General features: G+C 50.7%; 1 protein-coding gene across 1 annotated transcript; it reads left to right on the plus strand.

The window, feature by feature from the left end:
* The first annotated feature begins 12,877 nt into the window (after positions 1-12,877).
* Positions 12,878-14,761, plus strand: HOXA13 (homeobox A13). The gene is made up of 2 exons (XM_061166365.1): positions 12,878-13,799; positions 14,517-14,761. The coding sequence occupies exons 1-2, from the start codon at positions 12,878-12,880 to the stop codon at positions 14,759-14,761; spliced, it is 1,167 nt and encodes a 388-aa protein (XP_061022348.1).
* Positions 14,762-27,944: the final 13,183 nt, after the last annotated feature.

The raw sequence follows: 27,944 nt of genomic DNA on the forward strand, positions 1-27,944 counted from the left end.
TCCCCCACCTCACAACCATCCTGAGAAAGGTGTCTTTAGACAGGGCTGGTTCCTGTTACCTGAGAAATCTGCTGGAAAAGAAAGCGCTCCCTATTGAAGCAGCAAGATTGGGAGGAGGAAGCTGGGAGTGGTTATTTTCTCCCACCGAGGCCAGGGACACTCTAGCTTCCCTTGGGTCTTACTTGCTGTGTCTGTAAAATGGAGATGATTATAATAACCACGGGACCTACTTCACAGGTTGTTATGAGGAAGCACTTAAAATTTTTTTTATTGCCATATAACTTACATATATAGTGAAGCATAAAAATCTTAAGCACCCAGCTCACTGAATTTTTATATGTGTATATACTTGTGTAACTACTACCCAGATCAAGATACAGAGAATTACTAACCCCCAAAAGGCTCCATGAAGAAGCACTTTTAAAACTAACTTTAGTCAGTGATAACATTATTGTCTCTAACTCAAGAAGTCAACACCCCGGTCAAGTATGTGGAGCCTCTTGACCCTCAGCAACAAAAATTGACAAACCAAATATACACAGAAAGGATATTTACTATTCACACCATGGTTAAGGGCTGTGAGAATCTCTGAAGGAACATGGATGGGTTTTTGTCTACAAACCCCCAGGCACACAGAGATTGGGGGGAAATTGAAGATAAGACTTTAGTTCATTTTGAGACCGTGGGTTCTCCTGTTGCTATGTGCAGCTGGGACTTTATATCCTGGGCTGGCATGTTCAATTCCAGGTTAGGGCAAGCCCAGCATAGAAAGGCCGGAGAATCCCTCCCAAGGGATAGAATCTGAGTAGATGCCTGTAGGGGTAAGGTTTAAGTTTTGGAGTGTCTTATTTCAATGTCTCCTCTGAGTACAAATCTAGGTTGATATGTGGAGGGAATTTCCTACAGACATGTTTGGCCATGAGATGAACAAGGCACCCTATTTCCTGACAAGTGCTACCCCACTGGCTAACACATGAAATTGGTACAAAATGCAAACAATACAAAAGAATTTATAGCAAAAAATGAATTCACCATCTGACCCTCTGACCCCTAGTTTACTCCATAGGAAGCTGCTGTTATTGGTGGCTTGACTATCCTTCCAGCTCTTATTACACACCTCCTTTTTTAAACCACACTGGTAGCCCTCAATATGCATGCTGCCCTGGCCTTGGATTTTTTTCCCTAAGTAACTGTCCAAGACAATTCTCCATGACACATGTATTGGTTCAGAAAGTTATGTTCAGCCCTGGTGACTCAACCCAGATGACATTCATGCTAACCTTGTGTGGTCTGGCACAGGGGAAGGGTCGTTATAGCCTGGATTCTAGATCCTGACATACCTCTAAAGGACTTGGCAACCTGCAAAACAATCAACTAACCTGGCTCACCACCCATCATTACCTGCAACTCCAATTGCTCCTGAGTGACCAGAAACATGCTGGGGAAATAATCAAGGCACTGACCATGACTTTCGATCTACAACTATTCTCTGGAGTCAGGGAAAATTGGAAGTGCCTCTTGGAGTTTTTAACCATTTTGTCTAATAGCTATAAAAACTGTGCTCCCGTCATTAGCCCACCCTGGGTGTCTGTCTCCATCAGTCCTATTTCCTCAGTCCTCCTTGGGGCCCAGTGGGATGGCTCTCATCCTGGCCCCCAGCCAGGCCTGAGCAGAGGCAGGAGGGCACAGTAGGACCTCAGCCCCAAACCTTGGACCCCACAGTGTCTGCCAGAAGACGTCGGAGGAAACGCATTTACCACCTGGGCGAGCTTGATGGCAGCCTGATTAAAGTTTAATCCGAGGTGTGTCCTCAACCTTGCCATGTCATTTAAACACATCAAAGCTCATAAAAGGATTCCAATGCTGTAAGCGGGTCCAACTTGGGCCTGCAGGGAGTCAGCGTTTAATTCTGATGGATTTCCACAGCCAGGATTTGGAGCACGGGGCGTGGCGGGGGGCCATAAGAAAGAAAGAAAAAGGTTTGCTTTCCCAGCGGAACTCCAGACTTCAAAAAGCGGCGGGGGAAACCGAGTCTCGGCCGGGGAACAGACAGCGCCCTTCAATTCCGATTAACTGGGAAGACATCTAGTGGGAAGAGGTCGCAACTGCAGCGGCGTCTCGCGAGCATCCTCGGCCTCTGCCTGCCGCGATCCTGACTGCTGCTTAATGGTGAGGGTGGGAGGGCTGAAAAGAGAAGACCCTTTTTCCCTGGCCGTGCCTTCAAAGCCGGCGACTATGTCAAAGCTTTCCAGTCAGGGCAGAAATCCCACTCAGGGCTGAGACACTATTTCTACCTCGGAGAGGACGGGTCCAGCTCTCACTGGCTTTCCAGTCTCCAGGTTGTGGTCCTAATCAGCCAACTGAGGCCACTTGGACCCAGGTTCCTCTGATTTTCATTCAACCCTTACTAGGGATCCTGAACCCAGAGCCAATAGAGTGGTGGAGTGCACCTGTGGGTTCTCCTCCAGGGTACTGAGCGACTCTGGGAACCACAGACAGCGGCAGAATTCATAGGAGGCAGATCCCCCCAAAGGCCATCCCACCCAGTTATCGGCTTTGAGCTCTCATCACCCATCACATGGCCTGCTGGTGGTGGCCATGCACACTGCAGAACTGAGGAGCCCAGCGCCCAGGTGCACATCCAGATGCAGTGTGTTCTCACTGCATCTGTGTTGTAGAGGCGTTGCACCTTGCTCCATCTTCTTCTTCTTCTTGCCCAGACTGTCTCATTTCTATGGAGGACCTGGTGCCTTTCAGGATCCTGGGAGAATGAACCCCACTATGAGTGCCATCTCTTATATTAGCTCTCCCAGCTGCACCAGTGCCTCTCCCTAACGTGGAGGCGGGTAGAAAGGCAGGCAGATTCTGGGCAGGCCTCCTCCTCAGAGATGCCAATTACAACTTCTCTGTTGGCGGCTTCACCTGTTTAAAGCAGGGTCTTCTCCTCGGGCCCTCATGGCTGACCGCTTTAGCTGGATCTAAGTTTTCTCTTTTGTTCCACTGATTGTGGCACACATCATCTAAGAATTACTAAGGAAGAGGAGCAGCCTCAGGATACTTTCCAGTGATACAGAAGGACAAGGCATGCGTATGTGTCACATTTATATGTGTGAATCCTGGGACTTCATGGATCCACTGACAGACTTTCCAGGCCCTCTGGGGTGGGGCCTGAGGGGACATTAATGATGCTGAGAGTTGCCCTCCATAGGAAGACCCCGTCTATGCTCGTTCCAGGATGGTCAGAAATGGCCTCCTCCCTCCTTTTGCCCGTAAAGTTGCCTTCTCCAAACTGAGTCATGTCCAACTCTTTGTGACCCCATGGACTATACAGTCCATGGAATTCTCCAGGCCAGAATACTGGAGTGGTTAGCCTTTTCCCTTCTCCAGGGGATCTTCTCAACCCAGGGATCAAACCCAGGTCTCCCATATTGCAGGCAGATTCTTTACCAGCTGAGCCACAAGGGAAGCCCCAGAATACTGGAGTGGGTAGCCTATCCCTTCTCCAGCCAATCTTCCTGACCCAGGGATCGAACCAGGGTCTCCTGCATTGCAAGCAGATTCTTTATCAACTGAGCTTTCAGGAAAGCCCAGCTTACTATACTCCAGGGCTTAAACACTCCCTGATTCTCACAGGAGGGCTTAGGGAACGCTATTCTTTGGCTTTGTGTTATCCTACCCCCCCAAAAATGAAAGTAACTAGAAACAGTGGATGATACCATTGTAGGCAAATGCTTTGAAGCCCTTTGCCAAGGTGTGAGCCAGCCCTGTCACACACTGAAGTGCATTTTCTTCCCTGAAGTGCATTCCCAAAGGAGTATAAGAGGTATGGTTCCTTCTGCCTTCTCCTCTTCATACCTCTTAGCTGGGTGAATCTTATTCCTCAGGTAGAGAATCCCTTAGGTTTTACTGAAACTGATACAGACCGTTAGAGCAGCAGTGAGTGCAGTGAGATTTAGGGGGAAGGACTGCTCCCGATATAACCAGCCTTAACTTTAGGGAATGAAAAACTGAGACTTGGATCCTGTAGAAAATGAACTTAGGATCCAATGGCCTGAAATAGTCTGGGTTCCATGCAAGCTCTACCAGCTGGTGTGTGTGCTTGGAACAGAGCTGACCCGTCACTCCCCTGCACCTACGTGAACAATTCAGACAGCCCACCTCCCAGCCCACCTGGCTAAGTCAGCACCAGACCTGTGGCTGGGTCCCACAGCCCCAGCCAGCCCGCTTTGCCCTGCTCGCAGCTCAGCCCCGCGGGGATGTCTGTTCCTCTGGGTGACAAACGAGTCGGTTTGCTCTCAATGACATCAAATTACTTTGCACCAGCCAAGGGTCCCATGACCCGACATAACCCCACATTAGGTCCTAGAAATGTTAAGAAATATGGCCTTTTTAAAAGTGACTGAGAGCACGTAATTGCTAGCAGGCTTGGGAGGTTGTCCCAAGTATGGCTCAAGTCCTGTGCCGGGGCAGCGAGCGGAGACCAGCCAGAATTCCTTGCTTGGGCTCCTTATGGTCAGAAGGTTATGCCCACATTTAACTCTGTATTCTAATCAGTTTTAGAAAGCTCAGATTATTTTTGTGAAGTTAAAGAAATTGCAGGGAGACTTGCAACCTAAGCACCTTTTCCATACCAGTGGCTAGCGAGGTGGGGTGTGTCAGTGGGGGGGGGGGGGGCGGTGTTGGGGGAAGTCAGGCTTCCAGAGAACCAGTTTCTGTGGAGCTTTAAAAACATGGGCCTGACTTGGGCGGCCGTGGCTTGACTTTTTGATGAGAATTATGGTTTCCTTGGAGAAGGAAATGGTGATCTACTCCAGTATTCTTGCCTGGGGAATCCCATGGACAGAGTCTGAGCCTGGTGGGCTACAGTCTCTGGGGTCGCAAAGAGTCAGACATGACTTAGCGACTCAGCACACAAACACACATGGTTTCCTTACTTTTTATGTTGCACCCTCCCAATCTCCCCTTTCCTCTTTGTCTCCTGGCTTTGCTGCAGTATCTTTCTTCCCTTCTCCCTCTTCCTCTGAATCTTCCCATTTCCGCAGTCTCCACCCTGACCCTGGCCAGAATCTTAACCCCCTGGGTGAACTCCATCCTAGAATCAGGAGACCAGGGAGCCCTGAAGGAGATGCCCAGAGACTGGCAGGGGTTGATCTTGCTGATGACCTACAGGCTGCAGGAAAGGGACTTGATGCCAGTGTCTCCAGGGGCTTCTGATAGCTGTCCTTGGGGTTGTCAGAAAGTTATATAAAAATCTGTGCACATAATTTCTTCTCTTGTTTAATTTACACATCCCTAATGAGTTTAGCCAAATAGTTCTTTTCTAATGAGGAGTTGTTTTAGCATACATTAACATTTTAGCGTCTATTATTAGCATAAAAACATCCCCCAGTAAAAGTGTCCCAGATATTTAACAACTCCTCAAAAACGTTAAGGAGCCATAAACAATCCAAATGCAAAAACTCAATACTCCGCCACAGAAAGGGTGACTGATATCCACTGAGACAAGTAGGATTAGAATTTATTAAGTAACTGGTTGGTGTAGGATTTTCAGATTCAACGGTTTGCTGTTTTCCATTTTTACCTTCTTGCTTTCTAAAATTGCCAACTCTTTAAGTTAAATCATGTTTCAGAGGAGGATCACATGCATTGTCAATTAGACCACCAAATTAAAACAAACCAAGCTACAACACCATCAGTACTTCTTTTAAAAAAATATTTTACTGTTGAGATTTTAAAAAAAATACACAGAATTGAATTTCTTCTTGAAAACTGTGGTTACTGCAATGATATGTCAACCCAGAAAACCTTTCCCTTAATCATTAGAAATCACTCTTTGCTTTCTAAAAGGGGAGGAGGTGTGTTGAAATGAGAAATGGTTATTTGCCCAATAAGAAGGAAATATATGTCAATTTAGGACATAGAAAGGACAGAGGCATGGTTTTCATCTCTCCCCCAAATCCTGATGCAGCAGTTGAAATCTTCAATTAAAGGATGACACGCTCATGGAAAAGGGTAACATAAGTGTCTACATACGTATTTTTGATGAAGAGACATAAAAATTTAGGCAAGATGCCCCACAAGCCACACTCCTTCTTTATCTAGATTTCTCTTGGGTGGACCCTCAAGTTCTTTCTAGATTGTAATCAGAACAATTCAAGTTCAAACACACTGACCTCTTACCCTCAGACATAGGAAGGATTCCTTTTGTTAAGTAATTTTGTTCAACCTTGAAATTTATCTTCAAAATCCTATGTTGGGAGTGGAATGATGTGATGTCAGGGATTTACTTTAAAATACTCCAGGAAAAAGAAAAGAGTGGAAGTGGACAATGAAACATGAAAGACAAAATGATAACAGGGAGTTGGGTATATTGGGGTTCATTGTACTTTTCTGTGTGTTTGGAAAATTCCATAATAAAAAGGTTTGTTTTTTTTTAATGTGTTAGGCAAAGGTGGAAAAACTATCCCTGCCAGGGGGCTCAAATAAAAACGTAGTCCATCGGGTAGCACCTGGAGTTACCCTTTTAATCTTCGTTTTTCAAGAATGGTAAACGACCTTGCTCCCTTTTTCATTTCTCCGGAATCAGCCGGCCATCCCCACGCTTTCTTTCCGGCAATCTCCCTTTCTCAACCCATAAACTGAGCATCCAAACCCGAGGTTGGGGGCTGATTAATGGAGCTTCCGTACTCAGCTCCTCTGAACAGAGTGTAAATACCCATAAAAACTAATATCAAAAGTTTTTATTGAGCTGCTTCGTTTCCCTGAGTGTTGGGCCAAGCGGGGCCAGAGCAGCGGGACAAAGGAGCGGCGGCTGAGCCACAAGAAATGTCTGCGCTTTTGGTCGGCTTGGCGCGGCCCCCAGAGCCAGCCGGAGTTTCTGGGGAGAACAGCCAAATCAGGTAAATGCCAATTGGGGGCTTGCCTTCCCCTGGGGACAGGTGTATTTGCAAGACGGCGGCAGGTGAAGGAATGGTGAGTGGATGGAAAAATCAGCAAGGGTAGAGAGACGCCAGCCACCCCGAAATATGTCACCAGACTGGTCCGACAGGGTGAACTATTCTTCCTCACAGGACTTGGTAGGATGCCTGTGTTTCACCCACAGGACATTGCATGTCCATGTTCATTGATGCGTGAATCTGTGAGTGCCTTATCAAGCACACGCATCTTATGATTACCGCATATAACTTGCCTGTAAAAGTCTGATCACACCTCTCTGTTCTGAGTTCCCCTTTCTCGTGGCCGCGCTAGTGAGTTTCATGCCTTAGTTGCTCGATGCGTCAAGAATTTGCATCCCGGGACAGGGACCTGGGAGTCTTTGGAGAGGAACGGACTCCCGCGGGCCCAGGCCGCGGGGCCGCTGGTCGTCTGCACCGGTTTCTCGGCGAGAAAGCTGGGGGCTCCGCGGGGCCAGGTTTACTATCCAAGCCCCTGTTTCCTTCAAACGTTGGAATGTCTTCAGTGTATTTGTTGACATAATGAATCCACAGCCCCCCCCCCCCATCCCCCAGCAAGAGCCGATTTCCTGTTTTGTTGTGGGGCCTGAGTGAGCATCGAGCGAGGAAGGGGGTGGGGGCCGGCGGGTGGGACTTCTCCTGGGCTGTGGCTGGGCCGAACGGACAGCGTCGGGACAGAGATCTCGCGCCCCTTTCACGCCCGCCGCAACCTCCCGGGATTCCTCGGCCGTTCTGCGCTTCCCCAGCGGCCCGGCGGGGTGACGGCGAGCTCACTCCCCGGGTGCCGTGGGTCCCGGAGTCCGCCAGCCACCTGAGGACAGCGCGAAGGCGCTTCCTCCCTGCGCGGAGCGCTTCCCCGGGTTCCCTCTGCGTCTAGCGCAGGCTTCGGTCCTTTAAGCGGAGGCTGAGTTTCCAGGTTCAGTCAAGAGCCGGGCAGCGGCGGCAGCGTCGCGGGCGGGCAGGCAGCACTCAGCCTGCTCATCGTCACCCAGGCCACCGCCACTGGCGGAGTCACCCACGCCTCCCTGAGCCCGAAGGCGGCGGGTCTCAGAGGCGGGAACTCGACCTTCACTCCCAAGTTTGCACCAAACTTGTGGAGTCTGGGCGCCGCTGGCTGGCTGGCGCTGTGCAGAGAGTCCTCAAGGGAGCCTGGGAGACGTGGGACTAATTGTTCTAAAACGGAGATGGCGCTCCCCTCCCTGCTCAGGGGCTTTCTGTGAGAACCAAAAAGGGCAGTGCGGGAAGTGGGGTCCTTCCTGACGCTCTGGGCACTGGTGGCCTTGAAGGTCTGGTAGCGGGAAGAACCCACCAGGCAGAGCTGCTGCCTCCAAAACCTTACTCTCCTCAGAATTCACAGGATGAGGGCATCTTTCAAGACAAAGTAGGGGTCTTTGTGGATCTTCCTAGACCTTGCACACCCTCCCATTTTCACCATGTTAGCATTTGGTCGCCCCGATGCCAAGTGACTTCCCACAGTCCGACACTGTTCCTGTCACCCTGGGCCTTGTGCTGCCTTAGTCATGTGTCAAATACAAAACACAAAACAAAACGCACAAACAAAAACCCTAAACCTTGAGCAAGGGACTCAGGACTGCCCTTTCTCTGCCTACTGGCCAGCATTGGCCCAAATTTCTTGAAAACCTACTCTTTCTCCTTAAGGAAGAGTTCAGATTCCACAAAACCCACCATGAACAAAGCTGTCCCTCACCTGCATTTTTCCCAAAAAGTCCAGTTGACTACAGTTTTGGAAGTGCTGTCCTGTTCAAGTGTTTTTCCTTTTCTCTCTTTCTCTCTTAGCTAGCCTCAGCTCCTCAGCCCTTTCCCCTTCTCCGGGTCTTTACTCCTTTGCCATTATCTCTGAGCCCCTATCCCTTGTGCATTGGGAGGGAGAGGGTTAAGATGTTCTGCAAATGCAGCTTGTAAAGCTGCTTGGATACATTAGAAACACATGAATATCCTGAAATACAAAGTGTCTTTAAAACCAACCCAGGAATGTTTATCCTAATGCTGGATAGATGCAGAGAAATAGTGCCAGAGAGCAGTGCTGACAGCCTCCTCCGAGTTAAAGTGAGAGCAGGTAAATTTCATTTGCTAGTGAAAATCAAACTCGATTAAAACCTGGATTTCCCTTTGTCCTCTTCTCTTCTAACCCTGGGAACCCAGGGCTTCATAGCCCAGGCTGACAGTGAGTACCCCCCCCCCATCACACTCCCCCAAAATAACACCCAGCCAAGGTATTTTTCTTCAGCTCCAGAGCAACCAAAACCCCTCAGGGCACCCCAGCCTGCCCTAGGAGGTCTGAAGCCATGTCTGCCAAGGGGCTGGTAAGAAAAAGGATCTGGCAACTTCTGGAACAAAAGCTGCTGGTCTCTGATCTTGCCCTTGCTGCCCACTGAGGGCCCCTCTAAAGGAAACCAGGGAGCACGGGGCAAAACCCACCTCCACTCTGCCACCCTCTTGTTCAATGGGCCATGAATCTGCTGTCTACAGAACCCAGTGGGTGCCACGGCTTCCCAGCCTAGCCTACAAAGGGTCTGAGGATAAAACTGTCATTGCCAGGATTCAAATTGAGGCATCTCCCCGCAATCCCACAGGAATTCCTGAGCCTGGTAGACCCCCCCCCCAAAAAAAAAAAGCAGAGGGACAGTTCAGAGGGTCTGGCCCAAGAGCTGGGCAGGCAAGGGAGTCTTGACCTTGCCGTTGGAAAGAGTCTGTGCTTGCTTCCCAGAAGGCTCTCCAGTTCTTCACTGCCCTCCGACTTTCTTTTTCCAGCAAGCGGGTTTGGTGGCTGCCTGGAGGACTAGGAGACTAAGAAACAATATGGGGAACTTATAATGCATCTCTTAGGTCCCTCAGCAATGGACAAGAAGATGGAGAGAAAGAGGAGAAATTCTCAAAGTAAGGAGAAATTCTGGAAAACCAAAATTATTCAGAGAGTTCATCCAAATTCTGTAAACCATCCCCACTGGTGGCTATAACTCAATATCTAATGGGACCTGCAGACTTTTAAAAACAGTAAAGGCATTCCAGGACATCACTAAGTTACCTGGTAGAAAAATCACTTCATGTAGATTGAGATCTAAGACAAGAAGGAAAGAAGCAGGCTGCCTCCCCCTAAGTAATCACATCTCAAGAGTTTTCAAAAGTTGATACAGATATTTAGAATAAGAAAACATCCCCATAACCTGATCATTAAAGATCCACCTCAAAGCGCAATAAATAATTCAGGCCTTCCTGAAGCCCTTCCTTAGTGGGGGTCACCAAGCTTAGGTAGCAAAACCTAATTCAAGATGCAACCCAAAGTCTTCCCCTCAGACAAACCTGCTTGGGGCTCCTCAGCAGACAAAATGAAATCTTGTCTCACCATTTTTGGTGAGGAGGGACCCAGTTGGCTTTGGCAGTCTGTGGAGCTGGGGTCCTTCCTCTGCATTCGGGGCTTGGTCTCCAGTGAAGTGGGGAGAGAGAAGAATGTGGAGCTGGCCTTGGCCGCGGTGTGCACCCAGCAGGCAGCTGCACCATGCCATGGCCAGAGGTGAGCTGGCACAGACGCCGGCTGGTGGGGGCTCTCGGAGCAGTGTTTTCGTTTTTCCCGGACTGGCTAGAAAACAGAAGAGGCACGAAGCTCAGGCCAAGAGCAGGGCGGAGGCAGAGAAGAAGAGTCTGTAAACACTGCCCCCAAAACTCCGAGAAGGCAGTTAAAAAAAAAAAAAAAAAGCTGGGTAACCAAACAGAGCCAGAAACAGGAGGAATTCTAAAGGAAAAAGGAATCAGGAGTGAGGGGAGGTGGGCGGTATTCCTTTAGAAACTGCCGGAGTCTCCAGGCTTGCAGGGCAGTTCTCACTATGGCTAGACTGCAACTTTCAACTTGACCTTGGCCTCCAGCCACGTCTGACCTGTATGTAAAACAGCCCTCAAGTCCTTGGGAACTGGGGCCTCAAACCCTGTCTCTTTGTCATCATGAGTTTTACAATGCCACTTGGAGGAAGGAAGGGGGGTGAACGGCCGGAAAGTAACACAAAAATCAAGTCCCTACAGGGGCTGGTTCTTTAGGCTGCAAATGGCCAAGTCAGGGAGGAGGTAAACTGGGGGCAAATCAATATTTACCCGGAGCTACTAAAAAGGCAGGAGGGAAAGGGCACACTGGGTATGTGTATGGGGGGGGGGGTCATAGAAGGTTTTATTGGGCAACACTTACATTGGTCTGGACAAACCCGGGATCAGGGTGGATAAAAGCCGGAGCTCAGCCTCCTTGGTTCGGACACTTCAGGAAGACCAGAAACCTTAGAGAGCAGACTGGGAGGGGGGGGGATGTTCACAGTGACTTGAGCTTAGGGCTGAGTCTGCAGCTGAGACAGGAGGCAGGTCCAAGCCTGGCTGCTCACCAGTCTGCCTGGGATGGGAGTCCAGCACTCTTCCCAACCCTGATGTCCCGATGGAATGCACCCACTTTCACTTTGAACGCAAGTCCCCTTTCTGGACATCTGAGCAACTCACAACATCCACAATCGGAGATGGAAGTATATGATCCCAAAGGCACAGGACCCCAGAATCCCTCACCAAAATGTGGCGGCCACTTGGGTCTTCCAGCATCAACACCCTGAGAGCACATTTCCCAGGCACAGAGGGCAAAAGGCTTCTTGAGCTGGTTCATGGACAGAAGACAGGCATCTTCTCTGCCAGCTGGAAACAGTGCTCTTCCCCAGTCCTACCTGGGGAAGATGGGGAGGAAGATGTGAAATGGCCCCAAAGAGTCTCTTTCTCTTGTCCCAAAACAGAGTGTGATAGAGTGCCCAGGTGTCTGGAGAGCTCCAGCCCAGGCTCTGTGAAGCCTCGTTAAACCCCAGAAGAGAGTCCCAACTCAGCACCCAGCTGGGGCCTGTTCCTCTTAAACTCCTTCCAAGACAGGCCAGACGGGTTGGAGACAAGGGAGCCCTGAAAAACGATGTCCAGAAATCGCTCTCTCCATCCCAAAGCTTCTGGAGGAAGAAGAGTTGCTACTAGGACAGAGTGAGGCACAAAGTTTGTATATAAACTTGTGAATGTGACACCAGAGTACACTTGGTTGTGTATGCGCCTGTGTCCGTGTGTGATTGTAATGGGTCGTCCTGAGCCTATGGGCCTAAAGGCGAGTCTAGGAGATTGCCCACCAACACTGTGGACAGAGAAAGGGAGAAAGCTTCTACATGCAGTACAAGCTTTCCAGAGGAATGTCCTGGGACTCATGAGCCAGGCGCATCCGCAAACGCCCCGCCACGGATCCCCCGGAAAAACAGCCAGATCGCGACGCTGTCGAAGCCGACAGCCGAAAGCGCAAGTGTCGGTGCAGACGTCTCGCTGCAGAAAGGGGCGCGGATACCTGTAAAGAAAACGGCGCCAGAGGCCCCAGGAAACACCCAGCCTGGTCTGCGCCGCGCTACTTTACCGTCCCCAGATGCCCACAGATTTACCTGACCTGTCCCCAACGCCTCAGGTCTTCACCCAACATCTCGCCCCGTCCCCTCCCCGCCTTACGCCGCTCCGAGCCCCACTGGGAGAAGGGAAGGGAAAGCGAGCTGCGAGGAGGTCGCCGTTGCCTCCCCTCCCCGCCCGCCTGTCCTCCGCCCCCACCCTCCCGCAACCCCCGCCTCTCCCCTGGGTGAATGGTGCGCGGCCGCGCGGCGGGCGCTGGCGCGGGGGACGGCGCGGGCGGCGGTGGGGACGGCGAGTGTACAGGGCAGAGCCGGGCTTGGAGCCGCCCGCTTTGCATACGCCGTGGGCGGAGCGGGAGGAAGGGGGGGCCGGGCCAATGGGCGGCCGCCTGGCGCGACCCCGCGGGGCGCGATCCGCCCCCCTCGCTCGGGCCCCGGCCCCGCGCCGCGCGCTCTTCACTTCTTGGGGGCTTTTTAAAACAGCGCCACTGGGGTCTTCTCCATGCGGCTCGTGCTATGACAGCCTCCGTGCTCCTCCACCCCCGCTGGATCGAGCCCACCGTCATGTTTCTCTACGACAACGGCGGCGGCCTGGTGGCCGACGAGCTCAACAAGAACATGGAAGGGGCGGCGGCGGCGGCGGCGGCGGCGGCAGCGGCGGCGGCGGCTGGGGCCGGGGGCGGGGGCTTCCCCCACCCGGCGGCTGCGGCCGCAGGGGGCAACTTCTCGGTGGCGGCGGCGGCCGCGGCGGCGGCGGCGGCCGCAGCCAACCAGTGCCGCAACCTGATGGCTCACCCGGCGCCCCTGGCGCCCGGCGCGGCGGCCGCCTACAGCAGCGCGCCCGGGGAGGCGCCCCCGTCGGCCGCCGCCGCCGCTGCCGCCGCAGCCGCCGCTGCAGCGGCGGCGGCGGCGGCGTCGTCCTCGGGAGGACCGGGCCCCGCGGGCCCAGCAGGCGCCGAGGCCGCCAAGCAGTGCAGTCCCTGCTCGGCGGCGGCGCAGAGCTCGTCGGGGCCCGCAGCGCTGCCCTACGGCTATTTCGGCAGCGGCTACTATCCTTGTGCGCGCATGGGCCCGCACCCCAACGCCATCAAGTCGTGCGCGCAGCCCGCCTCGGCCGCCGCCGCCGCTGCCTTCGCGGACAAGTACATGGACACCGCCGGCCCCGCGGCCGAGGAGTTCAGCTCCCGCGCTAAGGAGTTCGCCTTCTACCACCAGGGCTACGCACCCGGGCCTTACCACCACCACCAGCCCGTGCCTGGCTACCTGGATATGCCGGTGGTACCGGGCCTCGGGGGCCCCGGCGAGTCGCGCCACGAGCCCCTGGGTCTTCCCATGGAAAGCTACCAGCCCTGGGCGCTGCCCAACGGCTGGAACGGCCAAATGTACTGCCCCAAAGAGCAGGCGCAGCCTCCCCACCTCTGGAAGTCCACTCTGCCCGGTAAATGGCGCCCCCTTCTCAGCCCCGGTCCTCCGGTTCCGCCCCAGCTTCTCCTCCGCTCGCTCCTGGGTCACCCTCGTGCCCTTCTCCTCTCTCCCTGGCCTGTCCTAGTGGTGCTGCACCCTGGGAGCCCGACCCTGGCAGGCTGGCGCTGCCCTCGCTGCCCTGGATTGGGCTGGTCCTGGCTCTCCCTGGGTGAGGGATGGCTGGGAAGAAGCTCGTGGGGACCCTCGCTGGCTTCCTTCTCCCTCTGCGCTCCGCCCTCGCCAGCCCCTGACATGGACTTTAGGATGGGAAATTGACCTAGAAATGGTTTATCAAATTGCCCGTCTTCATTCTCTCAAAAATGCCTTCAGTGTAGAAGCATCAAGTGTTGGTGCTTTGGCGATATAGAAAGGAATCAGGCATGGAAGTGTTGTCCCCTGAGCCTGGAGGCTAAGATTAGAGCCGCTGGGCCAGAAGATCAAGCGAAGCCCGGCCTCTGTGCGGGCAGAGTGGCCCAGGCTGGGGTAGTCATTGGATCTCGGCGATTTCATTTCAGTGCAGAACTCCCCACCCTCCCCACTGACCCTCCAGGTTTTGGCAGAAGGGCTGGATTGTACAGCGGGTGGCAAAGGGCAGCCGGGCACTGCAAGGCGGTGGCTCAGAGAGAGCTGTCGTCTGTGTCTTGGCCTGGATCTGATCCCTCTATAACTTGCCTTCTTCCCTATCTTCCAGACGTGGTCTCGCATCCCTCAGACGCCAGCTCCTACAGGCGGGGGAGAAAGAAGCGCGTCCCTTACACCAAGGTGCAATTAAAAGAACTCGAACGGGAATACGCTACAAACAAATTCATTACCAAGGACAAACGGAGGCGGATATCAGCCACGACGAATCTCTCGGAGCGACAGGTTACAATCTGGTTCCAGAATAGGAGGGTCAAAGAGAAAAAAGTTATCAACAAACTCAAGACCACTAGTTAATGGATTAAAAGTGGAGCTAGAGGGCAACTTGAAGAAATGCTTCAGAACTCGTTGCTTTTCCCAGATAATGGTTATTATGGGAAGAATGGGAAAGAGAAAGAGAGAGACACTGGCATTTTGCTTTTCTAAGGGGGAATCTCTTTCTCCTGTGGAATCTACAACTCTTTTTAAAACTTTAAGAAATGGTAAAGACTGCCAGTTCTCCCGCCAACTCCGACAGACCATTAAATGACAAACTCTAGAGTCAAACATCAGCCCCCCAAATACGCAATTTCAGATAAGTTTACCCTTTTACTGAAATCTTGTAAGTATTTATGTGACCGTTATATTTTAGGACACTATGTTATATGATAATGATCAATGATTGCAAAGTTGGTTACAAATGCAAGAGGCTTTTGTAAACATCTGCTTGTCTTCTGGGTCACCATTACCATCCCCTTTGCATGTTAAGTGACTGCTCAGGTAAATCTTAGTGAAATTCCTACCATTGTTGTATATTCTGCAAAACACGTCATGTATAGATTTAGAAAGGAAAGGAGAAGAAGGTACTGAAATAATGATCTTGGACTATTTACTATGAAGGGGCAAAGGGAGAGAAAGCTCTTCCGAGGATCGTTTGTCTTGGGAGTAAGTGCAACCATCGGAGTGAGCCTTTGAGGCCATAGGAGAACCCCGGCTTGGAAATGTCCTTCTGATAATAATTTTTAATTGCTTATGACAAGTTTTTTTTTGTGGCATTTGGACAATATTTTCTGTCCCAATTTAATCTACTTCTCAAAGGATTTGATACATTTAAAAATATTTAAAGCATCAGATAATTCACAGAATTCACTTTATGTCAGATCTTCTGAGAGGTCCCACCCTAACATGGTGGCCTTTGGTTTGAATACAATTAATTTTCCACATAAATTGGTATTTCCCAATATTTACTAAACATTGGCTAGAGAAATAATTTTCTTTTTTTATTTTTAGAAAACTCAAAACGGAAATCCATTCCCCTAAAACATTTAGATGTTTACATTCTATATTTTTGATCTGTTAAGGGATTAGTATTTTTTCCTTGTTTATTGTGTTATGAGACTGCATTAGAAAGTTTAGGGGGTTCATCTTCACAGCATGCCTTTAATCAAGCAGTTATTTCAACCAGCACATTCATTTTGTTCATATTCACTATAAAATGCTATCTTGTAAATAAAGACATTCAGCACACTGTGAAAATGTATTTGTGCACCTGCTTTTCAAATATTTCTACTAAAAATAATAGTTTAAAAAAGCCTTAGACCTGTAGATAGTTGATATAGTGGTATTAATTATGTTAATAAAATAGACACTGTCATTAAAATCTGAAGGAAATAGTCATTATTTTCCTATGCTAAGCATGCACTTCACAGAAAGAAAAGGAGCCGGTGGTTTGTCCTGTACAAACCAAGGACCATTGTTTTCTATTATTATTCAGCTTTTTTTTTTTTTGCTACAAATTTTTTAAGCAAAGGGAGAAATCCCTCACAACTAAAATCCTAAAAATTTATATAAGTGCTTTAAGAAGGTTAAAGTGTAAGGTATTCTGAAAAGGAGAGAAAAGAAAGGAGGAGGAGATAGTATAAATTCCCAGGCTTCGTGTGGAAAATGAAAACCAGTTGTTTAGTATCAGTGATGCCCAGGCTGTCGTATTTTAAAATCTGCTGTTGGGTCTGCATGTGTCTGAAAGGGCAGGTTTTGATATTTGTTGAAATGACAGGACTAGGAAAGGCCTTAAACCTTGACCTTGATGAAAAAAGACAATTTGTGACCTTGACTTTTGACAGCTCATGAATTGGCCTCAGCTGGATTAGTAGATCAAGGGCGCCACCTCGCGTTGACAAGCTTCCTTGTAATTCTTCAGCTTCAAGGGAATCAAAAGGTCTTACCTCCTTGACTCCTTGTTTTAGAGATTTAGTACTCATTTCTTTGGCACCAGATGGAGCAAATTTGAATATATGTAAGTTATACATGTGCCTGTATATATGTGAATATATATCATATGTGTATACATGTATACATTTGCATATTAGTGCTTGTGTGTGCTTGTATATTTATTTGTAGAATCTGTACAGATAGAGTATCGTTAATTACTGATGACTCAAAATGGTATAATTTAAGGTGATTTGAGTGTTGAGGTCCAAAATGTACCTTACATGTTGAAGTTTTGCTCCTTTTCTTTAATGGCTGAGTTTGATTTGTATTCATAGCAGCTTCCTCTGCATCAGATTTCTGCAGATCTGCTTTAAAGCTGTACGTTTTTGTTACAGTCTAAGAGGTGTTCTTAAATAACCTTTCTTTCTTGGACCTCACCCTCCAAGGTGGTCTACCATCCTAACTAGAGCTGTAAGAGATCTCTATACGGTAAATAAAAAGTTTCAGATGCCTTGCTAACTCTAGAGCTCTAGAGTTACATTTCAGAAATTCAAAGAAACTCACCTCTTAAGAGGTCAGTATGGAGAGCTTAAAGATCTCATATCTATAAAATGACCATAATATGGATGCAGAAGGAGAGTTATCCTGGATAGCTCTGAGTCAAGTGCTGCGCCTGGGTGGTGTGCAATCTTATACTGATGTTTTCTAAGCTGCCATTTGAATTATGGAAGAAATATATACATTTAATATGAACAACCACCATCAAAATTATACTGGCAATAACAATCATATCTACTACTTATTGACCCTAACAACACATTGGATGCTATGTTTAGAGTCATAACTAAGACATATGTATGTTTCTATATTTAATATACACATAAGGTGATGAGTTTTTGTCAAAAACATGCTATGCTATGCATATATGCATTGAAATGTTGGTGGAACCAAGATCTTTAGGATGCAAATTTTTGAGATGAGGTGAATTTTATCTTTATGTTAAGACAAAAGTAATTGTGAGCTGAGTAATCTTATTCATCATTTTATGGAAAATAATGTCAGTTGATAACAAACTTGGCTGACACTGACAGAAACCTCTCCAACCTGAAGACTTAGAACTCCTTTATAGATGGAGAATTATAGAAAGAATCTCTAAAGCTGCCTAAAAACAGCATGGTCTTGAAACGTACACATGGAATGGTCTTGTGAAGTGCAATCAAGTTTTGCTGCCCTGAGGATTTTCACTCCACTTGTGGAAACAAATGAAAATGGTGCTTCAAATCAACCTCCCCACATCTTCTTCTACAGCACTCCATTTCTAAATGAGCTGCCACCAAGCCAAAGTAACAACTTTCTCCCAAAATGTTTAAAGTGGTGGAAAATCCCCTCAAAGCTGGATCAAACTGTGTGTTTACGAACAGCTCCAAAGGGGACTCTTCTGTTGATGGGGGATATTTTTCTTTAGATGTAAGAAATATTCTGAGCCTCAGGCCTAGGAAGAAGGCCAACAGCAGCTCTGCAGCAGGAATACCACCCTTTTCACAAGCCATCGCCACTGCAGGAACTCTGGGTAAAGTAGTTTTCTTTTTTTTCTCCCTTCAGTTTTTGAAATTAATGACAGAAGATATTTCAGAGGTTGGTTTTTTTTTTCTTCCCTCTTTCTCTTTCTTCTGAAACAGTTATTGATAATGTTGATTTTACCTTTTACTTAAAATTCTCATGGATCTACCGGATAACCTGAAGTAAGCATGATGTGTGATGGTTCCCTAATACCCAAATAGCAATTAATCTAAACCTTTAGAAAACAGACACCCAGGAGGATGCCAGCCACCATATAGGGATAATGCCAGACACTGGGATAGTGTTGTTGAGTCCCTGATTCAAGTATAATTTTTCCCCCCAAAAGGGATACACTTTCAGAGTAAGAAATTATAATATGGAAACAACTAGACACCATTTCCATCTATCAAATTAACAATGATTTTTAATCCTGTAATGGCCTGTCATGTTACCATTTTTTAAAATTGTAAACATGGGACTTAAAAAAAACTACTCTTTCCATCTGCTCTTAATACTGTCAAATTTATTAAGGTATTTTAAGTGGATGATTGTAAAATGCCACTTTGCATTTCACTACTATTTATGCCTGATACAGAGCTTAAGCCATCTATTTAAACTGGTGGGGTTTTTTTTTAACAGAAAACTAAAATTTTCAAGAAAGGGTGAGAAAATTAATCTTTTTAAAAATTCAACCTATTTGAGATATTTTCTTAAAACTTCACGAGGCAGCGACATTCAGCTGAGGATGATAACATATGTGTGCGGGTAACTAAAGACACATTTCACCGTATAATATATGTGCGGATTACATCCTGCTGAGTGTGTTTGGAGAGTTTGTTGAGGATGCGGGTTCTTGCTCCTGTCTGCGAATTCCCGAGTTTCTTTCGTAGCGGAGACGGAGCCTGCCGGGGACTGCTAAGCCCCAGACCGGGTGGGTTCAGAGGCGCCCTTCCGGATTTGCGAACTTCTACGAAGGAGACGCTAGGGGCTCGCTGATTTATGCGCATTCCTTTAAAGTTGATCGAATGCGTGTCAGCAGCCCAAGACCTGGAGAATCAGAGAAATGTGCAGCGAGTTGCTCACATCCCATTTTTCATAAGCAGAGATGTAACGTTATCCAAGAGGCCTGGGGAGATTTATGCTTCGGTTTAGGACACGCACACAATAATTAAGTTTTCATCCGCCAGGCCGCCGTGTAAATAACAGCCGGCTTCATTCTTTATGAAAATACCCACTTGCTAATCGGCTGCTTCAATCCTAGCGCATCTACCTAGCGCCCGACCAATGTCTGAAAGGTGTTTGCTATTTTTAATTTGATTTTCAAGGGAAGGGGAGAAAAAAAAAAAAAAGACGCTGGCACAGAAAAACTCCGTGGAAGCAGCCAAGGCCTCGCCACAGTTGATTTCCTTTCTGTCTGGCTCCGTCGCGCCGCCGAAGAGCTGGATCCACCGGGAAGCGGTCATCATAGCGAGGCCTTGGAGATGTGCGAACCTTGGCGGGCAGTCGCGCAGCGGCGCGGGGGCCGCCCGCCACCCCTCGCTCGGTGCAGGGACCGAGGACGCGCGGGAGAGGCGCCGCAGCGGACCCGGGAAGCCACCCGATGCCGCGCCCCTCGTGGGCCGAGGAGGCTCAGAAGCCTCCGCGCGTCCCTAGGAACACTCTCCTCAAAATGGAGGCGCAAAGCTTAGAGAGCCTGCCTCGCCCGGACGGCCAGTGGCCGGAGGGGGCGTGCAGCGGGACGCTAGCCGAGGTCCAGGCCCAGGCCCCCCAGTCCCGCGCGGCGCCCCGCAGCTGCAGGCTGACGTCACCGCCGCTCGCGCGGGCCTTCGCGGGTCTCGCTGGGCGTTATTTGATGCGGACAAACCGAGTCCAACGAAAGTGTTGGTGCGGGTCCCTCTTCTCCGCTCCCGCCCCTCCCTCCCCACGAGAATAATCGGGTATTTAATCTCTCCCGGTCTTAATTCTTGGCAGCGTGGAAGGTGGTTTGCAACGGGAAATAAAACTTGACAGGAGCATTTGCTCTAAAAGGGGTTCTGAGATGGGCTGAAAAGAAACCGTGTTTTTCTCCACCAAATACTTCCGCTTTCTGAGCCCCGGCCTGATGGGTGGGGTGGGATCCGAGGGAACCCAGAGCGAGCCGGGCACGTTGCGGACCCAGGCGGCCTAATTCGGGTCTCCCGCCTCGGGGCCGACAAGCAGGCTCGGCCTCGCTGCGCCCCGCGCCTCGGCCGCGCTGGACTCGGCTGTAGGCCCGGCACCGCCCGCAGCCCGAGGCCAGGACGGGGCGTATGGGAGGTTGGCACGGGCAGGGGCCCGGCTGACATGCAGAGTAGTACCCTGGCTTTGGCTGAGGGCGGCTGGGGCTAAGGGAGAGAAGAGGGCGCTGGGGTGGGAGGTGGGGGGTGGACGTAGACCGCTCGACTTAAGCTCCGAGCCTTTTGGCCCAGGGGAGATAGGCACAAGAGCTCGCGAAGGCAATGAAGAGACCACTGCTGGGGGCTTTGTTCTGGCTGCGGGTCTGCGGACAATGCACAAAAAGGAGGGGGAAACAGGGGTGAGGGGCATGCGTGGGTGTCTGGGCTGCTATTGGGTGGGAGAGGTTGGAAACCTCAGAACCCCCCTCCTGGCAGCTTAGAGAGCGCTCTCCTCTCGCGCCATAAAGGTCAGGTCCTCTGCGCCACCGCCGTCTCCACGGCCAGGGTCGGTCGCCGCGAGAAGACACAGGACTCGCAACCGGCCGGCTGCAAGCAGGTTCTGATAACCGGGGATCGCGGACTGGAGGCAGCCCTTTCCTGGTGACCAACTCCTTCGCCTCCAGCCATATTGAAGCGGGAGTTCGCGCAGCCAGAGGTGGCCCAGGCTATGTTCCCGTCGAGTCCCGGAAGAACTGAGCCCGCGGAGGCCTAGCCGGGGTGAGGCAAAACCTGCAAGCTCAGTAGAGTGGATGCGGCTGGATCTGAGTTCTGAGCTCTGGGAGAGACAGGGACCTGGCAGGGGCCACCAGGTCAAGTGGGCGTAGAATAGGATGGGGAAGCAAGGAACCTGCTGGGAGCTTCTCTTGAAGTCCCTGAGTCGAGGTCTGCTCCCTCAGTGTATGGCAGGCCTTTGGTGAGAACTTGCATGTGCTTCTTCTTCTGCCTAAAATATGGGCCACGAAGTGAGGTGCACTCTGCCAAAGGTAAAACTCTCTGACTCCCAGCCGCCCCCCACCCCGACAATCCCTTCACTGTACTGAGGAGGGGTGGGAGTCCCTTCCCTCTGCCCATTGCCTGCTTGCAGCAGGTCATGACTTCAGGCCTAGTGGTCAATCGCTTAAATCTGGTCCTCCTCTGAGCTTATTGCTCCAGGTGAATCAAAGAGGCCCTGTAAATGATTTTGTCTTTTTTTCACAGCATATAGAAAAGCAGGGCTTTATCCCTAGGGCTGCACGTGTGGAGCAGGGTCTTCAGGGGACAGTAGGCAGAAGGATTGTCCGTGAATAGGTACCATCACAGAACTGAGTATTAGGGCCTATGGGGGAGACTCCTAGGTCAGGGTTTGAGGAGGCAGGGGCTAGCTCTTCTCCAGCCTGGAATGTGAGCCATGGATTCAGGCTGAGAAGAACCAGAGGAGCCTGGGGGAACTGCCCTCAGTGGTAGCTGAAGCTTGGGGTATGGGAGCTTCCTGTGAGCCACAGCGATCAAGACTAAGACACGCCCCCCCCCTACCCCCACCCCAGGACCAGAGCTGGCCTTTGGGTTGGGCTGCCCTCTGCCTTTGTCCTCTTTATTACAGATATCCTTGGCTGAGGAAACCCCGTTTGGGGCGAAGTTGCAGGGAGAATGGAAGGCAGACACTCAGAACCAGGGCTTTGCCCTTCGGCCCCCACCCCCTCATCTATTCCCATTCAGTAGGGGGAAGAAATCTTCTTTAATGAGTCCACAACAATAAAAATAAAAATGGTTCTTCTCAAAGGAAGTAACTCTCTTTTCCCCATCACTTTGGGACACACTAAACTAAATAGTAACCAGATTGCTTGGGTGTCTGAGACCCTCTGCTAAACCCGATGCCTCAGTAGCCACGGGAAGGATGTGGACTTCTTCAGATGTTTGAGGACCTTGGAGATTTAAACTTTGAGTCAGAAAAGAGTCAACTGTAAGTTCAAGTTCAAGGCATTACCTGTTCCTGTGCTTTAGGGAAGGGAGGAAGAGCTTGAGGGAGGGGGGGAACAGGTGTCTCTTCTAGCCAGGGAGATAAATTAACCCCCACATCCTTAGTGATAGAAGGGGGTCTCTTGATATTTTATTGAAGCCTCAGTGTCTCCTCTAGAGAGTGTCTTGAAATGTGATAAGTTGGCCATGATCTGCCAATAGACCATTTCCTAAGAACAAATTCTAGGAGATCTCCTGGGCTTTACCAAGGAAGACAGATGTACCTCCAGGGTATCTCCCACTTGGACACAGAAAGCCCCCAAATGGGGACCTGGTCTCCAACCCTGTGAAGGGCTTGATAGCCATTTTCATCCTGGGTCCTCCATCTGGCTCTTGCACCTGTGTACAATGTGCAAGGGTTGCCACAGTTTTTGCTATGGTTTTCTAGAAACAGGTGTGACATTTGGGAACAGAGGAAGGTAGGGGCTCAGATCAGCAATTAAAAAAAAAAAAAAAAAAAAAAAGGTACCTTATGTGATCCACAAACAACCACAGATCTTTGGGAGTGAATTTTGGTCTGTCAGGTGGGCCTTGCCCCTCCCAGGCCAGGTGCCATCCAAGATTGCCAGGCCTAGAAAAGCAGGAGCTGAGTTCCAAGAAGAGAAGAAGGGAGTGTTGATGAGAGAGGGAGGGAGAGAAAAAGAGCCTAGTAGGGCCTTGGAATAGAATGTTCAGAAGAAGGAGGTGAGAGGTCCAATTCAGACCCCTGGTGGAGGCCTGAACTGGGAGAAGAGTCAGGAACCTAACCAGCTTCCAGAGAAACTGTGTTTTCCGAACCGAGTACCCTCCAGTGGCACCTCAGCTCTGGCTCAGCGTAGGGGAAGTATCAGAAGAGGCAAGAGGCCACAGAAAGGGAGACTTGGCTGGAAAGGGGCAGGGCAGACGACTGGCAAGCAGGAGCCGCAGGGAGATAGAGACAGACGATGGTTAGAGAGGAAACGAAGTGAGGGGGCAGCCTGCTGTTGGCATTCATGTTAAGGGTTATGCACTGAGCAGTCTGAGGGCTGCAAGTGCAGGCTCTGAAACATCGCATTCTCAGATTCAGGAACAATGAGCCGCTGCCAGAGTCCAAGTCAGCCCCAAAGAGAGAAGAAGGCAACCCAGGAGGATGATCAGTTAGGGATGAGTCTGAGTCTCCAGAGTCTGGAGGCACTCCCTGCCCCCCAGTTCTTTCCTCCCTTGGAGTGAACAGTTGTTAGACTGCCTATCAAGTGACGGTCCTTTCTGCTCATGTCCCTTGAATGACTATGCTGGAAACAACTCTCTGTCCCCGCCCCCCCAACACACATGCACACACAGGATAACTCAGGTGAAAAGGCTCACTTTGCCCTAATGCGCACTGACCATGCCAAGGTTACCTAGCCTGGGTACCACCAGCAGGCACCCTCCAGCTGCTTCCCAGACCCCTCGGCTGCAAGAAGAAGGGGAGGCGGCAGTGCTGGGTAGATGCACCTGGACACACTTTATTCCCGTATTCCACCTGGGAAGAGGCGTGGAGTGGAGTGCAAAGCTCAGGAATCCCCGGCAAGGCACACTCAGCCCGCCTGCCGAGGAAGGTCTGGGAGGCGTTGCAGAATCCCCCAACCCCTGACTTTTAGGGCCAAATCAAATGAAATTTGGAAAGACTTGGTCTACTCTGCTGAGCAAATCACCTAGTTAGCCGTTTCCGCCTGACGAGGCTGGCTCGGGCGCCAGCCTTCGCCTGTCCGGGTGGCCATCTCCAAATGCTGCACCGGGAGCGACGGGCCGGCCCTGCTAGGGCTGCCTAGACCTTGAAGTTTGGAAAAACAAGAAGAGATTGAAATGGCTCCCTCCCTTCTCCGCAGACACACACGCACCGTCAGGCTGCCGCCACTTCCTGCCTTTGTTTTTCTTCCTCCAAAACATTTTTGGCCTCTCGCAATAGCTGCCGTTGGGCTCCGGGTTGACGATAAAAGGAAATACACGCTGAAGACTGTTTTCTGGAGATGGTCTTTCACTGTGGAGCTTCTGAGAAAGAACAGCTCGTGGGAAATCAGTCTCCAGGGCCAATGTCACAGCCGTGCCCATCTTGGACTTCTCAAAAAAAAAAAAAAAAAAAAATACAACTCGCACTTGGCCTTCCAGGGCAGACTTATACCCCATCGGGTGTTCTCTTGAGCCGGGTGGGCTCAGCTTGGCTATTGGTCCTCCTGCAAAGTGGAAGAGTCAATTAGGCTCAGAGCAAAGTTAAAACCAAGGACCCAAAGCTCTGCCTCCCCAAGATTTGGTCTGATCCTCAGAGCTGCGCCCACCTCTGAACACCTCCCCCCACAAAAAAACATTCACAGCATGAGTATATTCCAGGCCAGAGGGGGAGAAGCAGGCAAAGCTGGGAACTGTTGGCAGCATTGGGGTTCTGAGCACCCCCTCCTGTCCCTGCTGCAGAACTAAAAAGCATTCACCGCTCCAGGCAGTTTCCCTTCTTCTGGCATCAAAAGCTTTTATTCTCAACTATCTTCACAGCAGCGCCCCCACTTGCCCCCTTCCAGGCTGCAAGACCCTACCTGCACCCCGTTTCAGTTCTGCCAGCGGCTCCCAGAGCACCTTCCCTACCCCCCCCCCCCCGCCTTTCCTCGGGAATTCGCCTTTGTCTCCTGCAGACACCCATGGGATCCAGACTGACCAGCACCCTCTCAGCTCGGCTCTCAAGAAAGTGGAAGGCACTGGCTCCGTGGAAGAGAAGGTCCCTATAACGACCTTTCTGTGGTGACCCCCCTCCCCCTGGCATCAAGGGGAAAACTGATCTAATTGGGAGAGGGGCTGTGTGCAGCCAGGGTTGATAGCCTGGCGTCCCCCGCTGGCGGGCCACTGCAGCCGGTCTGCTCAGGCACAAGCTGAAGTTGACTGCCAACACTGCTATAAAACCCCAGGTCTGTCTAGAACTGTTTTCGGTTCTCCTAGACGCCCCCAGGCTCAATTATAGTCTTAAAAGCCCTAATACAAGTGCAAGAATTTGTTTGCCTTCACCCAGGGGCGGGGCAAGCCCCGCAGTGGTGGCGCCTTTGTTATGGCAAAGTCACTGAAACCCCTCAAGCATTCCTTTTGTTCGAGGGTCGGGGTGGCGGGGACTGGGTGGGCTGCTGGGAGAGAGTTGGAGAGAGCCAAAATCAGCCTGGGAATGACTTAAATACTGCTGTTTGAAAACCTCTCCTTCTCTCTTTTATATTCAGTCTTCAAGAAAGATGCTGTAGGGAAATAAATATTTTGCCTTATTGGTCGCCGCTGGAAATAGAAGTTTTGTTTTTTTTTTTTTTTTTTTTTTGCTGTAGGGCAATCCTGCAACTGTGATCCCCAGCTTTAGGAGGTCTCAAGCTACCCTTCCCAAACGACCTTCTTTCCCACCAGACCTTCTCACTCTCACCAATATTGCCCTCTGCACAAGCCACTGTGGACAAATATGTCAAGCTGAAGATGCACAAATAATTTTAAGTTCAGCTCTCAGGGATTCAAGGGGCATGGAAGTTCTTGCAGCAAATCCTGAATAAAGAGTTCATTAAACCAATGTGTCCCAGTAGTTTGATTTGTGATATGCAACCCCTGTAAAGGAGGGGGTAGGAGCCACATAAACATGAATGCTAATAAATTAGTTTACTCCACTACAGAGTAATTACCCGATATTATTGATATTTACAGCGGGTATTCAAATGCAATGGTGGGCCATCATTTGGAGAAAATACATAATGAGAAATTTCTTTTCCAGTGCAATACATGATTAGATTTGTTATTGAGTCAGTTACAGTCAGCTCAGCAATAAATAAATAAATCGATGTTGACACTTAAATACCAAAGATCTTAGAATTTATACTCTAAATCTCCCCAAGATATATAAATACCTTCAGCTATTTCCTGGATGGGGAAAGGGAAAAGGTTATCCTTTTTCATTTTTCAACTTTCCTTCAGCGGCATCCAGTTCCTTCCAAGAAGATAGCTGTGGGGAGGCCTCAAAGCTGGACCCCTCCCAGCTCCTGGCCCTGCCTGGCTGCTCTATGCCCTCCTCTTCTTCTTCTCCCAAATATTGTTCATTCAGTCCCGGAGGATGGAAAGCAGTTTTCACCATCTCAAGTTTCTGTCTTTCCTCTTCCCAAGAAACCTAGACTCATCCTAGCCGCCATGACCTCTGTATCTTTAGTTCAGACCTAGCCTTTTCAAAGCGTTCTTTTCTTCCAAGGTGCTGGGAGTTTCGGAAGGACATCTCTTTTCTTTGGCATTGTGTCCCTTCCGTGGGATGAGTAGCAGGAAAGGCCTCGGTCCTTTTGAGTTTTTGCCCTGCACATCCCTGGCCCTCAGGCTTTGCAGAGGAAAGGAGGCGCGTTACCTCTTTCTCAGCCACGGCTCCCGGGCCCTCGCCCTCTGCTCACTGCCCCCCACTCTCCCTGCAGCTCTGGAGCTTAGATGTGGGCTCCGGGAAGGTGCAGCATACCCAGGAGTAGTCTCCTCGGATGTCAGCGCCTGTGAAGCCGCCCAAGGCTCGCCTCAACCGCATGGTTTCCCGAGTCCTCAGCTCCGGAAGACCCGGCGGGCGGATCAGTGCGCAGCGGCGCAGCCCCCGCGCCTCTGGCTCTGTTGAGTCCCTCCGAACCCCGGCAGACAGCGAGAAGGAGCGGGTTTCTCCAAGGGCAGGGCGTGGGGGGTGAGGAGGCCGGCAGGGAGAACGAAAGAGAGGTGGATCCCGGGTGAGACGAAGGCCCTTCCGGGACCTGCGGATCCCTGACAAACCGCGGGGGAAGCCGCCCTGGTTGTTGGCGGTTTAGGGACGGAAGGCACTAAAGCGCTTCGGAAGTGACCATGAATGCGAGCGTGTAATCAAGTCACCGTGCAAATCGGGCAAGCCACGAGGCAGTCACATCCACGGCTGCGAACCCTGGCCCCGAAGGGGGTCCAGCCAGGATCGGAGGCAGAGGTGGTTCCCAGAGCAAGCCTGTGGGAGGGGGACAGCGCAGAAGGAGGTGCGAACGCGAGCCTCCAGGCGGATAGATTCCAAGACCACGCACGGGCCACGCAGCGACGAGCTCCCACCCGGCCACCCCCAGCGTGTGGCATCCCTCACCCGGGGAGAGGTGGGTGGCAGTTGAGCTCTCTCACCGCCCTCGGCGCACTCAAGGGCCAGCACCGTGCAGCTGAGCACAAGCAATTGGCACGGGGTAGCACCCAGCCTCGCCGCGCGCCGGGAGGCCCCCCAGCCAACATGAGTTACACCGGCGATTACGTGCTTTCGGTGAGAACACCGAGTGACGATCTGTTGCTTCCCCTGAGGTGGCTACAAAGAAAGGAAGCCGGGGAGGGAGGGGGGGAAAAAGGAAAGGGGAAAAAAAAAAAAAAAAAAAAAAACCCGGACTCGCTCGCAGCTTGTCAATTTCAACATCGGGTCACATGACCAGCACCTCCCTGCTAAGGATGGGGATAGATTTCCACGTCAGCTTACGTCTCCAAATTTCTACTTCACGGATCCGCTTCAAAGAGGCAGCTGCAGTGGAGAATCATGTTAAGCTCGGCTACTGCGGAGAGCCCAAGGTAGCCCA

This window comes from Dama dama, chromosome 18 (assembly GCF_033118175.1).
Source record: "Dama dama isolate Ldn47 chromosome 18, ASM3311817v1, whole genome shotgun sequence".
NCBI classification, from domain to species: domain Eukaryota; kingdom Metazoa; phylum Chordata; class Mammalia; order Artiodactyla; family Cervidae; genus Dama; species Dama dama.

Excerpts from the sequence above, each read along its gene's own strand:
- HOXA13 (XM_061166365.1), top strand. The coding sequence starts at position 12,878 with ATGACAGCCTCCGTGCTCCTCCACCCCCGCTGGATCGAGCCCACCGTC. Across the intron at positions 13,800-14,516 it reads CTGGAAGTCCACTCTGCCCG|ACGTGGTCTCGCATCCCTCA; the intron begins GTAAATGGCGCC and ends CCTATCTTCCAG.